General features: G+C 36.1%; 1 protein-coding gene across 7 annotated transcripts in view; it reads right to left on the bottom strand.

Annotated features, from left to right (window-relative positions):
• Positions 1-15,970, bottom strand: part of GPATCH8 (G-patch domain containing 8) — a 75,554-nt gene that overhangs the window by 7,937 nt on the left and 51,647 nt on the right. For all 7 annotated transcript variants that reach the window (XM_054593002.1, XM_054593008.1, XM_054593003.1 and 4 more), the window contains 2 exons: positions 14,136-14,279; positions 695-825 (listed from right to left, as the gene is read on the bottom strand). In XM_054593002.1, coding sequence (XP_054448977.1) covers positions 695-825; positions 14,136-14,279 — 275 coding nt within the window. The remainder of the gene's footprint in view (positions 1-694; positions 826-14,135; positions 14,280-15,970) is intronic.

The raw sequence follows: 15,970 nt of genomic DNA, 5'->3' as shown, positions 1-15,970 counted from the left end.
CACCCACCCGAACCACCCAACCAGGGTGGGCCTAGTCCTTCTGATTGGAGTATATACCGCATGAATCCTCAGATGCTCAAAGACTGGGTCCCCAATGTCTAGTTGCTTAGAAATTCAGCCCTAGGTGGAATAAATTCCACCTAAGGAAATATCGGCCCCAAATTGTTAATCGAGAACCATGAAGGGACATTAAAAAGAACATTTAAGGAGGCAGCAACCTTAGGGAATTTCCTAGGTTTCAGAGCGGTTAGTACTAACTGTATAGTCCTTACAAGGCAGTTACAACACTTGAATCTGTGTCCCAGTACTTTTTACCTATAAAATCCAGTACTGTAATATATGTGCTTTTCTATATAAGAACATTGGAGATAGGAACAATTAACAGCTCCATAATTTATTGAGCATCTTCTATGTGCTAGTAAGCATCTCTACAAGCACTTTTTATGTAGTAACTTAATCACTCCTCACAACTATAAGTAGTAGATTTTTTTTACCATCTCTATCTTACAGTAAGATGGCAGAGAGGTTAGATAATTTAGGGTCACACAGATTGTAGGATATGGCCTCAGAAGAGCATATTCTTAATCAGTACTGTACTCCAAGTGGAGATATACTTTTAGGATGAAAGAAGGATCTATTAAAAACTTAAAGATCGTAATTATCTGCAGGCCCTCTGAGAGAAAATAATCCTCACCATTCAGCTTGTTTTCTTTGCTCTGCCAACTCATGGAGGCGCCGAAGGGCTTTTTCCTGTTTCTTCTCATCCTTGCGGGATCTTGAAGAAACATTTCGAGCAAACTCTCTCTGCTTGAGATCTTTCAATCTCTGGGGTAACAAAAGAAGGGAAGAGAGGGTGGGTGGTTTAGAATAACTTGGATATCCTGAAAGCAAGGCCTTTAAAATTTATCCTCAATCAATGGTTAGAATAATGCTAGTGAAGAATACATCGTTATGCTCTCTTCTGATAATTGAAAACACAATAGCTGATCACTTTGGGTAAACCCTTGGAGTATCTGCCTTTCTAATTAGGATAGCATACCACTTGCTTTATTGGGCAAACTTAATGATGTCAGAAGCAACAAGCAAATACTAGGAGGAAAGAAAAGGGAGTATTTAATCACCTGCTCTTCCAGGATGCAAAACTAGACAAACAGAACATGAGCTAAATTGTAATAACACAAGCCAAAGAACAGATAGGGATTAAGCTAGAACAGAAAATTACCCAGGTGTAAGACCTTAAAAAGCAATGTACAGCTTACATGGGGATGTTATTTGAATCAGAGCTAACAAAGAGAAAGCATACTTTTATTTTGCCATAAAAAGTGCTATTATTTCTTTTCAGCATGAACAGCTTTCCTGTAACTATCCAACAAACTATCTTCCAATGCTAGCATGTCCAGAGCTCACCAGTCTGACCACAGTTCATCTGGTCAGTCTGCTGAAGTTAGACAGTACTATGCGTAGCTTTTCATTGCTTCATGGCCCTGAGAGGAACAGTCAGGGGATGAGGAGGGAGAAGAGAGATAAGTCAAAGAATTTATTACTTAAAATCCTAATAAAAGAATGTTTTTTTTTTTTGTCAGAAGCTATTATATAAATTTCCTTAAAACAAAAGAAAAATAACCAAAAAAGAACAATGCTATGACACACTAGTGACAGAATCCAGACATATCTATCTGCAATGAAGACAGAACTAAAATTATTTTCAACACACTATGTAATATAAAAAACAAACAAACCAAACCAAACCAAACACATACATTATCCTATGCTTTTACAATAGCATTGGAAAAAAGAATTTGACCCAATATAAAGTGGACATTGCTTTGTGGGCAGGCATGATGTTCAACAGACAGAGGAATTTTCTTATCTAATATTCATGAAATGTGTTTTGAACATTTTTGAATTGGGCGGAAAGGGTGGAAAGACACACACAAAAAAACATATACAGCTAAAGACACCAGTAGAAAAACTCACTCTTGTGATCTGGGCTCCCAAATTAGAAGGATTTGCTTTCAATACATCAGCTGAAAATGTCACATCACAAAGAAAAAAAAGTAAAAATAAAACAAGAGTGGAAGAGAAAAAAAAATAAAGCAAGCATTACTACACAAGCTCTCTTAGTGAATCTGCAAACTAGTATACTCAACAATCAGGGACAAAGCCACCAACTCTAAAAGGGTTGGGAGAAGGGAAGCACCTGTGCAACACATATATGTGAACACACACACAGACCAACACAATACTACTCTCTCCTCGATGAATGGAAGTACTGCATTTTTTTCCAGGAAAAATAGTTATAGAACTTTAGTGAAAACCACTGCTGCCTAAAAGCCATGAGTCTTATTTACATTTACCTTTATTTTGGGGATGCTCAAGTAACCAACAGCTGGCAAAATTGTTTTACTGAGGCTTGCTGCCCAGAATTATAATAAAAAAAAAAAAAAGATTTTATTTATTTTTAGAGAGAGAGGGAGGGAGGGAGAAAGAGAGGGAGGGAAGTACCGATATGAGAGAGAAAAATTAATCAGTTCTCTCTCCAGGAAGGGCCAGAATTATAATTCTTGTAAAAACCACTATAAGATGGAGGATCAACTATTTTAAATAAATATGAATTCTAATTTCCTCCTTCTGAAAAAAATGAAAGAGATAAAGAGCCTGCCAAGACTATTATGATTACTGTAGGCCACAAACCTAGTCTTCTTCCTCTTTTTTTTTTTAGTTCCGCCCCGAACACCTAACAGGCTCTCTAGCCAAGATTTAAATAGAATGTATGTTTTTTTTCACATCTGCTGTCTTCTCTCAGCCACCCAATAAGCCTGGAAAATCTCCCTGAGTCCAGTCATTTCCTTCCTTCTTACAAATATTTCATCCCTTTTAGGAGTTATTTCCTAGACTACAAGACACTGTCTAAAGAATGAACATTTTATCAAAGTCTGGAGTTTCCAGGATAAGTCAGAGATTAAGCTTTCCACCTGGTGCAACCTTCAAGTTGAAGGAGACAGGACTATGTCCACATCATCCTGAAGACAATTTATGTCAAATTTCTACAACATAACCAGAGGTAAGGAGTGAAGAAAATTAGATGTTGTCAATAAAACAAATCCAAATAGCAGCCCCTTCTATGCAAAGTTATCCTGGTTCTATATAGGTAGGTGTAGCACCTTTACTAACCTTATTTGAGGTCTCTTCCAGATAAGGGCATTCTGATGATAAAAATGAATTCCTAACTCAAAGCCTCTACTCAAGGTCAAACTAAATTCCCCTCACAATGTCTCTTGATTTCTCGAAGGTAGGATTTCTCTCCTTTTTGAACTGTCTTACTAGCGCTTTGTGACAAAACTCAGCTAGCAACCGTCGTATTTTGCTGACTATACTTATGTATAAAGTTTCAGGACAGAAAACTTGGGTTCAAATCCATTACTTACTAGCTAAGTGGTTTCACCTCTTTGAGCTCCAGTTCCCTCATCAGAAAAAGAGGGCTATCTAGCAATAGATGTATAAGTGTCAAAATAAATGTGAAGCACTCAGAATGCCAAAACTGTGTGACACTGCCTCCCCCACAACTTTACTTGAGGAAAGGATGAGGCTTATCTTTATAATAAACCCTGCAATGCATGGAACGATACTAAGACTACAAAATGTGTAAATCGTTGGTGAATAATTTGGCCTAAACATTAGATCCTTGACTTTTCCCATATTTTTATCATTTATAGAGCAATTTGATTAGGAAACATTTTCATATCTCTACTAGGGACATGTTCAAGTTACATAATAATATGGTTTTCCTAGCTATTACTCTCAAATAGTAAGGAGTCTTATTCTTTAGATAATCAAAAAAGTCTAAAAAGCTCCTTACTTCTGGACAGAATTGGGCCAAATGCCTGAAAAGATCCTGACCAGAAACTTCTCAATTTCCTATCTAAAAAGTAATTTTTATAAAAAGGTACCAGACCCTAATTCAGAGTTAGGTTTTCTAAAGTTGCCCATTTTATTCCAAGAGGCTACCAAACCTGGCTCATTCGCCACTGAATATGCATATGAAATTCTGTGATTTTTACTTTCACTTTCCTCTTAAGTTCTAAAGAGAAACACAAATTTAGACAACTTCTTCTAGGTGAGACTACAGAAGCAACGTACCTGTCTATAAGAGACAGAGCTCATGCAAGGAGAACAAAATGATAGATGTACCATCAATCCAAAACTCTTTTCAAAGGCTGAGCAAATTCCATGTCATACACAAAAATTCAAGTTAGACTTCAAACTGGTACATGGTCTAATCTGAATGGTATAATTAACCCTTTAAGCTTATTCCAAAGCCAATATATGCCCTTATTTCTGAAAATTATAAAGTATGTTAATAAATTTGCTTATTTATTGAACTATTAATGTATACTAATAAAAAGTTAAGCCAAATAACACATTTTTAGCTGGAAAATACCTGATTCACTAAAAAGGAGATTGAACCCTTGCACTCAAATAAAAAGGTTTCAAGATCCTGTTTTCCTGACAAACCAATAGCATGTTTCCAAAAAGATATACATTTGTGACGTAGAACATGAGGGAAGAAACATTTCTCACTGATTCTGAATCACATGGTAGCTGGAGTTTCCATTAAATTTCTCAGAAGACCAGTAGACGGAAGGCCTTAACAAACAAGTCGGTGCTTCTAGTGCCATCCACACAAACTATGGCTACTTGGGCTAAAGACCACTTCAAATGTAAATGACATTCCTGTTCTTAAAACACAGAACTATAGCACTGTGTTGGCAGAAAAAAATATCTACTCCTGAAACAAACTCCTGCTCTACTATGCAATTGTAAGCAAATTAAATCTGGAAAATGAATCTGGTAAATGTTCCCCAGGTTTTTAATGTGGCTGATATATTTGCCCACATCATCAACACTGTGAAATGTCAATAGCGAAGAATGGTACCGTGTTTAAGCAGAACATGAATGAGATAAAGATACTTCTGTACAGCTTTCCCTAATAAAATCCTAAGTGTGTAAGTCTAATATATTGGTATCTTTTGGTGCTACTCTTCTCTATCAATACAAAATTTGATGCTACAAGTTTGTTGAGTATACTTTACTAGGAATAAATCTTTCTCAAGTATTTTATATCTATTATCTCAACTTAAGAAATAAAAACTATTGTTTCCATGTGAAAAAAATAGGCAGAATATAGGCAGACAGTATTTCCTATTGCCACTAAAAATCTTGTATTCTAATATTTACTTAACTCTAAAGAGAAAACCTAATTTTGTCTCTTTAGGGTCAAAAGATTATCCATGGTCTCTTTTCTTAGATAGCAACCCCACTTTCCCAGAACAAGGACTTCCTTTGTAACTAACCTTGCAATACACACACCATTGTCTATGGCACGAGAGATGCTCAATAAACATTTATCAAAGGTTTCAAGGGAAAGAAGGGGAAGAGTCATCAAGGAACATGTATAAAGGACCCATGGACAAAGACAGCTGGAGGGGGGATAGAATGTGGGAGGTGGGTAGGCAGGGCAGGGGGAGAGTAATGGCGATAAAATGGGGACAACTGTAATTGAACAATAATAATAATAATAATAAAATCCATAAAAAAATTTATGAGACTGGTTTCAGGTTTAAAATGAGTGGTTGGGAGAGCAAACACACACATATACTTTCATGTATTATTTCTTGGCTATGAACAGAGATGAGAAACAATAAGTGAAGAAGGGGTGGTTGTATGTATCTCAATCTCTTCTTCTGGCTAAGTATAACCTGACCTTTTGAGAACCTCAGCCACTCCCTTTCTTCTACGTTTACAATCCTGCACACCCCAAATCCATGGCCACATCTCCCCACTGTTTTCTACTTTGCTCTTGTAACATTAATGTGGATTTCCTCTCCCAAACTGGAGCAATCATACTGTAGTTGTTACTCTGATTCAAGTCTGTTTGATGCTTCTGGATGAGATAGACCATCCAGGACATCACCATGTTTGATGAGGGAGGGAAAAGACCAGGAGAGAACACAGAGTCTCAGCATTAAAAAGTACTCGCAGAACGAAGATTATAGTTAAATGATTAAGAAAGGCCAAGTTACAGGATGGTAGATATAAATTCTTTTAGCACATGCATATCAGTAAATAATGAAAATGAGTTTTATTCTGTAACACAAAAAAACAAATGTCTGGTAACAAAACACTAAACACTAAAGCTGATTATAAATACTGGAAAAAAATCAGAGGGAAAGAGAGACATATACATTCTTTTTGCTGGGTAGGACTAGTACTGATTAGTCATTTATAACAATACTTAACCTTTTATGCCCAATTATTTTGTAACACAATAACTATTAGTATCATTTGGTAAATATCAAATTAATGTCATAAAATCACTGTGTAATGCTTGCTTTGTTATGTTCAAAAATTCAGCAAAAGGCCTTAAAAGTATGGTATATTCTTTAATACCAGATGTGCCTGCTTTAAGGTATTTTACACACACACACACACACACACACACACACAGTCACCATCACCACTAAAATTTAAGGTGGAAAATGAGATTTAAAAAAATAATTTTATTGAAATATAATGCATATATCATAAAATTCACACATTTAAAGTATAAAATTTGGTGGGCACAGTACATTCACAGAGGTATAAAACCATCATCACTATCTAATTTTATAACATTTCCATTTCCCCAAAAGAAATGCCACAGCCATTAGCAGTCACTCCCCATTGCCCCTTTCCACGCAGTCCACAGAAACCTAACCTATGTTCTCTATACATTTGCTTGTTCTGGACTTTTCATATAAATTAAAACATACAATATGGGGGTCTTTGTGACTGGCTGCTTTCACACAGCATAATCTTTTTGAGGTCTGTGCATGGTATATTTATCAGTAAGCCATTCTTTTTTTATTGCTGAATAAAATACCATTATAGGGATATATCACTTTATGCATTCATTAGTTCATGGATATCTAGGTTGCTTCACTTTTATTATGAATAATGCAGCTATGTACAATCTTGTACCAGTTTTTGTGTGGACATATTTTCATTTCTATTGGGTATAAACTGGTCACATGGCAACTCTACATTTAACATTCTGAGGAACTACCAAACTGTTTTCCAGAAGAGATATATCATTTACAACCCCATCAGCAATGTGGGAGAGCTTTAATTTCCTCATATCCTCTCCAACACCTGTTAATGTGTCTTTTTAATTTTAGCCATCCTAGTACAATACGTATGAAATGGTATGCCATTACGGTTCTGTGGATAATAGTGTTTTAAGTTAGCCTTCTAGATCACATCTGGAGGCAAAGATGTGCCCTTGCTGTAACATTTGGTGGACCGTAAAAGCTGCTTGGGCCCAAAGCAATTGCAACAAAACATCCCAGCTCAGAGCTCTTTCTAGCACTGCCATTCACAAACTTAACAATTGCCTAGTTGCTTTAACTTTTCAAATCACCATCACAGTGCAGTACTGTGATAAATATGAGTAGAGAGCAGGTCCTTGAATAATGTTTCATTATAATGTTAAGAAAAAAAAGAAAGAAAAACCGATTCCTGGCTAGGGCCACCGTCTCACATGCTCCCCATGCATGTGGGCTTTTCTCTAGGAACTCTGGTTTCCCCGCACATCCCTAAGATGAACTGGTGCTTCTCCGCACTGTCCCAGTCTGAGTGTGTAAGGGTGTGGGGGGGCACCCTGTGATGGAGGGCATCATGCCCAGAGTGGGTGCCGGCCTTGCTCCCTGAACTGCCAGGAGAGGCTCTGACCACCTTCAACCCAGGTTGGAAAACAATTATCTTAGTTGTTTTTATTAATCTTCCTTAAATGTTTGTTTAGTTCACATTTATTTCAATGTTTAATATTAGAAATGTTTTGGGGCTTTATTTAGCAGTTTGGTGATATTTCTGTGACCAGAAATATGCCCTAGGAACTTAGCTTGTTTATATCAATTTGCCTATGGTAAAATTGGTTTTGTTACATGTTGTTTTGCTTACAGTTGCAGTTTCCAAGAGCCTATTGACAATGTTAAGTGAGGATTTACTTTACAGGGGCAGAAAAGGGCTCGAAAACTGCAGAACAAAAGGTAAAATCATTTTTACTCAAATTTGGATTGTGTGCCCAGATGAAGAGCTAGAAATACAGAGTAAGAGAATACAGGGTTTACCAGCAACCTTAGCTCACAAAAGGTCTGTTTAGGTTACCTCTGCTCACAAGCAAGACGGCTTACCTAAAAAAATGCAGTTTTCCAAGGTTATCTAGGTTATGAAAGCTGGGTGTAAGAAATCTATTCCCAAAAAAAGCAGAGGTGGTGGTAAGTTTTAACAGGTGAAAAACCTTAAAACATGCTCAGTTTTTAGAAGACTGGACAGAGGATGTCAATTCCCTTAATTAAGCAAAACAGTCTCAAAGAAAATGGCATCCATAGTGGTACAAGGTATCACCGAACCTAAAACTTTCACCTCTCTGACACAGGTTATTAAAATAAAGCTGCAAGGTGTTCAAGTTAGAAGATGTATATCTCTCTTCACAACTGCTTTACTTTTCAAAGCATAACCTCTTCAGAGGTGAATTGTGTTGTTTATGTTAACATTTATGAAGCTTCCGGGTTTGAATGTACTTTAAAATTTTAACTTATTTCACATCTTTAAAATAATTTATGGTTTTCTAAGTATAAACATTACATAAAGACCCAAAATATAGTGCTCCTATGGAATATCTTCAAGTATATGATCATAAGTGGTTCTGCTTTTCAGAAAGGTCACTTTCTTTTTATTTTAGCCCTAAAATTATCTTTTGTTCCCTTGGTTTTTTAATTTATTGAGTCCTGTGTCCTCCCCCCACCCTCCAATGAATATCAAAGTGGCACTTAAGGAGGAACCCAGTTCACATTTCTTTAAATCTGCAATGGCTTGCCAGAGGTTCAGTTGGTTTTGATGTGCCAAGCATACAGAGGATCAAATGCAGTAAATTATCTTGGGAGGCAAAAATCCAACCAGTAGACATGAAACTTCAAATGGAAATTAACCTCTCCACACTTGAATGAAATTCATAAATGATCATTCCTTCCATCACCGTGGAATTTCTCCGAAGACATTTAAAGTCAGAACAGACTTCATTTGCGAGTAACAGGAAAAACTCTAAAATTTCTGTTTCTTGGGAATATACATTACTGTGTACTGAAACAGTCAACTAAAAGTAAGCAATGCTATCAGAAAGTAATTGTAACAGTTTAGACAAAGTTAACTAAATCATATAATAATAGATTCTAGCCCTAGCTGGTTGAGCGCTGGCCTGCGAACCAAAGGGTCACTGGTTTGATTCCCAGTATAGGACACCTGCAGGTCCCCAGCAGGGGGCGTGTGAAATGCAACCACACACTGATGTTTCTCTCCTCCTCTTTCCCCCTCCCTGCCCCTCTCTAAAAATAAATACAATCTTTAAAAAGAATAGATTCTACTCTGAACAATTTAGAATAGACAAGTTACTGATGGTTGCTACAGGTTTAATCTGTTTTAGTTCAGCTATTTAAAGCTCTGGAAACCACTGCTTTTACAGCTAAAAGAGACCTTGGTATTAAATGAATCTTCAGTTTTTTCCAAAAGTGTAAAAAAGTCAGGAGTTTTCATACTGAGGCTATTTGAAGAAAGAAGAGGCAGCCTGAAAGCGTTCTTTCCTCTGACCAAGGTATCAATTTTACAAGTTAAAGGAATTTCTCACAGCTGCTTTACAGTACCAGATTTTGATACTGAATCCAACAACCACAGATGGTTTTGAAATTGCAAGGAAGTTGGACCCAATAAGGCAACTTTTCAATGTGCTACTTCCCCAGTATCAATTAGAACCTGTGGGAGTCTGTGATGAGAGGAGGGAAAGGTATAAAACTGGGTCACAAACTCAAATGTCTAGAGGAGTTTGTTTTGGCAGGCAATATAATGAATCAACATAGGTTGATGTAAGAGAAACAATAAGTGGAAACAACAGCTAATTGGAGTTAGTGCATAAGCATGCCTTTTAAGAGATGGCAACTATTTAGCTTTAGCCAACTGTTACGCTGAAATGTGTAACTAATGTTCTCAGATATTTTAACTCTTTAAGATGAGCAAAAGCCTGAATTATATAAAATCTTATTTTTTAAAAACTGGGAACTGAAATTAAAGAGGAAAAAACTCACAAAGGCCAGACAAAATACAGCTGTGGGACAATTTTTGGTCTCCGGCTTATGTACCAGAGGCTCGTGGGTGAGAAGTCCCTTAGTGGCACAAATAAAAGAGAGTAAGACTGGAAAAATCCTGAGTAGGTAACAAGGGACTAAGAAAGAAAAGCAAAACAACAATAAAATTAAGGCACTGACACTGGACTGCTACAAATTTACCTCTGGGAAAAAATTCTTTTTTGGAGTTTGAAATTTAGGACCTCCAAGAAGCTAAAAAACAAAAACAAAAACAAAAAAGGTTTCCATTGTCGTATCCATTAGCAGACAGGTTTTTTAAGTAGAACTTAAAAAAAAAAATCCACATCCAAGAATATATTTATCAGTTTTAGAAAGAGAGGAAGTGGGAGAGGGAGAAGGAAGGAGGAAGGGAGGGGGAGAGAGGGACAGAGAGAGAGAGAGAAACACCAATGTGAGAGAGAAACATCGATCAGTTGCCTCCTGTATGCACCCTGACCCGGGATCGAATCCACAAGCTTTTGGTGCACAGGACGACACTCCAACCAACTGAGCCACCTGGCTGGGACAGCAGACATATTTTAAAAGGTATGCAAAATAAAGAAACAGGGAGGTAAGGTGGAAAAATGTCTAGTTTCAAAGTCAACTTTAAGTTATAACTAAGTCAACAAAGGTAGAAGATGGACACTTAACACTTATGGAGCCCTCAGGCATATCAGAACCAACTTACATATAAAAAGGAATCTCTGGGTTATCTCTTGAGGAATGGTAAGGCATACCTTTGAAGTTCTCAAAACATACTGAAGTGATTACTTAAAAAAAGGGTTAAACTGCTGAAAAGAACCAAAATGTCTAATTATCTTTTTCATCTTTGAAGATCAAACTGGGTCTTGATACTTGTGTATTAATGACTTGCTTCTCAAAATATCTTAGAAAATTTGAGGAAAAAAACCGCACCACAAATGAAGGTGACTCCGTAGTCCCCTTTTGAGAGATTATTTGTGTTTCATGAAGATAAGCACCATGTTCAGAATCCTGCCTATACTAGTAGTTTACCAAATTTAATAGGTTATTTCTCTGGAAAATTTTAGTGGTGAAAATTTGATGGAAGATGCAAACTAGGGATTACTAACATAGGGTTGAATGTACTTACCTATTATCTCAGATTCATAATAATCCTGTGTGCCTTCCTGGAAGACAAGACAGGGTGTCTTTATGATTTTAAAGCATAAATTTGGAAAATGGTAGGTCCATTTGTATGGCAAGTTCACGTCCATCAAAGAGGAATAAAAAGTGGGACCTACCTCCTCTTAGGGGTTATTTAGCTGTATTGTACCATGTCAATTAAAGGCTCTTTAGAAATTCTAAGTGAAGGAAAGAGTGTAACTATACAAAAATTTGGTGCTGTGCTATTTTTCTGTTTACATATTTATAATATTCTGTTTCAAGATTCTACCACTTGCATTAAGAGAGAGTATAAAGGAAGATGGAAAAGCCTACAATGAAACCATATAAAGAATATGCCACCAAAAACAAAGTAACAAACTCATACTGTACTGGTTCTAATACCTAAGAAGGGCTTTTGATCAAGGTGGAAAAATAAACTAACATGCATTCACATTAACTACATCAGCTAAAGGTTCTTTTCCCACACCAGGGATCACAGATATATGCTTTATTAATGAATAAGGTAGTCCCAAGAATCCTCTATAGGAAATCCTAATTTTGTGTTTTCATTTTCTAAAAAATAATCATCTAAAAAATAATAATAAACAAATACTTAAGATCATCTAGATGAACACTTTATAAATGTTTACAACATAACTGGGGAGTTAAAACTCATGATTTATTTGTACCAAGCAAAGGCCAAATGATGTCACAGTATCATATGTATTTGAAAGTTTTCAGCAGTCTTAATAGTGCAAGGTTTCTCAACCTCAGCACTGCTGACTGACGTTTTGGGCCAAGTAACTTGTTCTTAAGGAGCTTTCCGTGCACTGTAAATTGTTTAACAGCACCCCTGGCCTTCACCCACTAGATGCCAGTAGCTCTATTCTCCTGTAGTTGTGATAATCGAAAATGTCTCCAGACATTGCCAAGTACCTTCTGGGGGACAAAATCTCCCCAGGTAGAGAACCACTTCAACAGGAAAAGTGGTGAGAGAATTGAGTCAAACCTAAGTGCACAGGAAAATAAACGTTAAATTCAAATGAACCAGAGCTATAACAATTTCTATTGCTCTCAAGTTGAAAGAAAGATCACTAAAACTTGTCATCCATTACATTAATGGTGTTAACGTGAATTTTATTAGTTCTGTATTTAATTGTGAATCTGTTTGGCTTTGACAGATTTTTTTCTGCCTTAAAAAGCAACTGTACACATTATTCAAATTGGAATTACACTTTTCCTGGTTTATACTTTTCTACTTAAAACTTCACTCAAGAGACTTCTCATCAACTAAAAATATAACCTTTCTAAATGTCCTTTTGGTCCCTAAAATTTCTTCTGGAGTCCTACACTAATCACAGAGCTTAACTGGAGAAATTTTCAAGGATCCAAAAAGGTGAATATGTACTTAAATGTAAAATGTCTTTGTTAATTCCAAAAAAAAAAAAAAACAACCCCAAAAAACAAACAAACAAACAAACAAACAAAAAACAACCCACCCCAAAATTTGAATTATATATACACTGAAAAGCTGAAAAAGTTACTGCATAAGTATTATTCACTGTTGTATTCTTCTTTCTTGGCAGATGGTTCTTTGAAGGAGTAAGGTAATTGCCAATATATCTTGTCCATATGTATGATCTCTCAATTTCCCTTTTTCAAATCAGGTAGAACTGACAATATATTAAAATAATGTACAAAAAGGCGAAAAGCTGTCTTAAATAAAACTTTATCAGTGAAAGAATCTAAAACTGGTTAGGTGTGGTTGAATGCAAAAGTATTATTGCGTTAAGTATTATACTACGACCAGCTTGAAAATTATCCTTGTTGTAGTAAAAGTAAAGCTTAGTCAAAGCCTGCCTTTTTTTCCTGTGCTCTGAAATTTCTGGTTGGTTGAAAAATAAAACAAAGTAAAGGTTAAAAAAAAAAAGTTGGTTTAACAGGACCAGCTTAAGACAGCATTCCAGCAATGCCCATAAATCTTGTAAGTCTAACAAACACAACTATGTACCCCTCAAAGATCTAACAGGCTCTGCTAAAGTCACCCAAGATCAAATGGCTCAAAATTCTTTAATAAGCCAGAATTGCACAATAGATTTAAAGATTAATTTCCTCCTTCTAAAATCCCTCAGAGGAATTATTCCTACCTTCTTTATGCCAGTAACTAGTTAGGTACAAGTCCCCCATCCCCCCTCCAAATTAATGAAGGAAAAAAAAAAAAAGACTGCAAAGAATGTGTAATTCATTTTTCAGCAAGCTCTTCAACATTTGGCATCAGAGTTTTTTGTTAAAGTTAAGATAACATATAACTGTATTTTTCTTCTCAAGATTTATCTACCATCCAAGGGTATAATAAGATGGCTTAGGAATAGGAAAGAACAGCTCATAAAGCATGAATTCTTCTATACAGAAGATGAAAGGATCAATCTGGGGTAATTGTCAAAAGTGTAACAGGTTCAGAAAGGGGAAGAAAGAAAAACAAAGCTCCTGGTGATCCTCAGTTGCATTACCAAATCAAATACAAATTGAGAAACCACTCAAACCAAAAATTTTATGCAAGATTTATGAAGCTCACAATTCTTCACTCTACATAAAATGTTGAAGTGCAGGTGGCAGGGGTGGTCTATGTCAGGACTTCTGTCACTGAAAAAAAGTCAAGTCAGTCAGATGACTTCATATAAAGACCTGCAGATCAAGAAACTATAGTCATCAAGTTTTTCGGATCCACTCAAAATTCTATAGTTTTAACAACAAATAAAATACCTTCTTGTTTGTTAGCAAATAACTGTTCCTCACCTGCTTGTGTGCATGATCATAGGAGTTGATATGGTTGTCAAATTCCTGATGTTTCTGATACTGCTTATCACAGAGTTCACAGTAGAAGTTGGCTCTGAGGTCTTCCAATGCTTTGGCAATTGCCTTCTCTTTATCAACATAATCCTGTAAAGAACCAAACACACAAAAAAACAAAAAAATGAACTTGGTAGAATTTTAAGTGAATGTTGTAAAAAAGGAGACTCACCTGAAGAGGGGCTAAATAAAAATGTGCACCTAAACACACTTTAGTGAAACTACAAGGGACCAAAGACAGTGAAATCATAAAACTACCCAGAAAAAAAAAAATCACCCACAATCAGATTGACAGCAGATTGAAAAGCAACAGAAGGTGGAAGACAGTGTGCTTCAGTGTGCTAAGATACATTTTCATTTGTATACCAAATAAAAATATTTTTCAGAAATGATTAAATGAAAGCATTTCCCTATTAGAAAAGTTAGATTTTTTTCACCAACAGATTCATTAGTTTTTCTCCCGTTCTTTCTCTATCCCTTCCCCTCTCTAAAAATAAAATCTTAAAAAGACAAAAAAAATGTAAGAAAAAGACAAAAAGTCCAACTACATGCTGATTACAAAAGATTCCCCTATCGCATGAGGACTGAGGAAGTTGAAAGTTAAAAGATAAAGACAGTATTTGACTTTTTAGACATTACTGTGGCCAGTTATGGAGTTAAATATGAGATTATTCTCCAAATTACCTGCGCTGCTAATTTCAAAATGTTGCCCTGCCAGGTATGGCTCAGTGGACTGAGTGTTGGCCTGCAAACCAAAGGGTCACCAGTTTGATTCCCAGTCATGGCACATGCCTGAGGTGTAGGCCAGGTTCCCAGTAGGGGGTGCACAAGAGGTGCCCACACATTGATGTTTCTCTCCCTCTCCTCCCTACTTTCTCATCTCTCTAAAAATAATAAATAAAATCTTAACAAAAAATGCCAACACAGATATGTTGGTTATTCATTGGTTTTAATGAGGTTCTGGTGCAAAACTATGGGGCTGACCCAAGAGATGGTCCAATGTGCCTCAGCAGTTCCACTTAAAAACTAGGCATCAAAAGACATCTTAAAACAAGTTGAGTATATTCATTTGCTTTAAGGAGAACAGAAGAATAAGGAGAAAGAAATGATAAATGATTTGCATATTTGGTAGCCTTTTACAGCAGTGTAGATAAACAATTCTCACAATGAGTAGCTCCCTTTAAGTAAACAAATCTAAAAAGAAGTCCCATTTCAAAGGCTTCTAAAAATGGCCTTTCTTCTATTCAATATTGTAAGTTTTGGATACACTTTCAAAGCAGTTTTACCATCCCTCTACCATTTCTCACATGAGCTACTCTATGAGCAAGAAAAGGTTGCTATATTTTGTGGAATTCCAGTAAAGAACTATTTTGGATAAATTTATTAAAACTAAAAAGTGAGTTAACAGCACATTATGATTTTTACCCTATTCAATCCTTATAATAATTTCCTTTAAATATCCTGGGACGTTTCATGTTTGGCTGTTAAGCAACTTGTTGATATTCTCCCTTATTAGCACTGGTATCCCCCCAAGATAGAAATCAGAAAGCTCACTTTCCCAACCTCCATTAAAACTAGGATGCAGGCATGTGATCTACCCTCTTCCTGATAGAGGCATCTACGTGAGACTTTGATTCCAAAGTGAGCAGTATGAAGTAGCAGGTACCAAGCAGAATCCATCTTCTAGTAATGATGCCTTGCAGAAGCGTATCTTAATTCTATCTTGGCTTTACTTAATTCTGTAAGATATTCTTTTTTATAGTGTTTTATAGATTTAGAAG

Source organism: Pteronotus mesoamericanus, unplaced genomic scaffold, assembly GCF_021234165.1.
Source record: "Pteronotus mesoamericanus isolate MK-2021 breed Mesoamerican mustached bat unplaced genomic scaffold, CSHL_Meso_final scaffold_408, whole genome shotgun sequence".
NCBI lineage: Eukaryota > Metazoa > Chordata > Mammalia > Chiroptera > Mormoopidae > Pteronotus > Pteronotus mesoamericanus.
The sequence above is the reverse complement of the archived record's forward strand: the minus strand, read 5'-3'. Positions and strand labels throughout refer to the sequence as shown.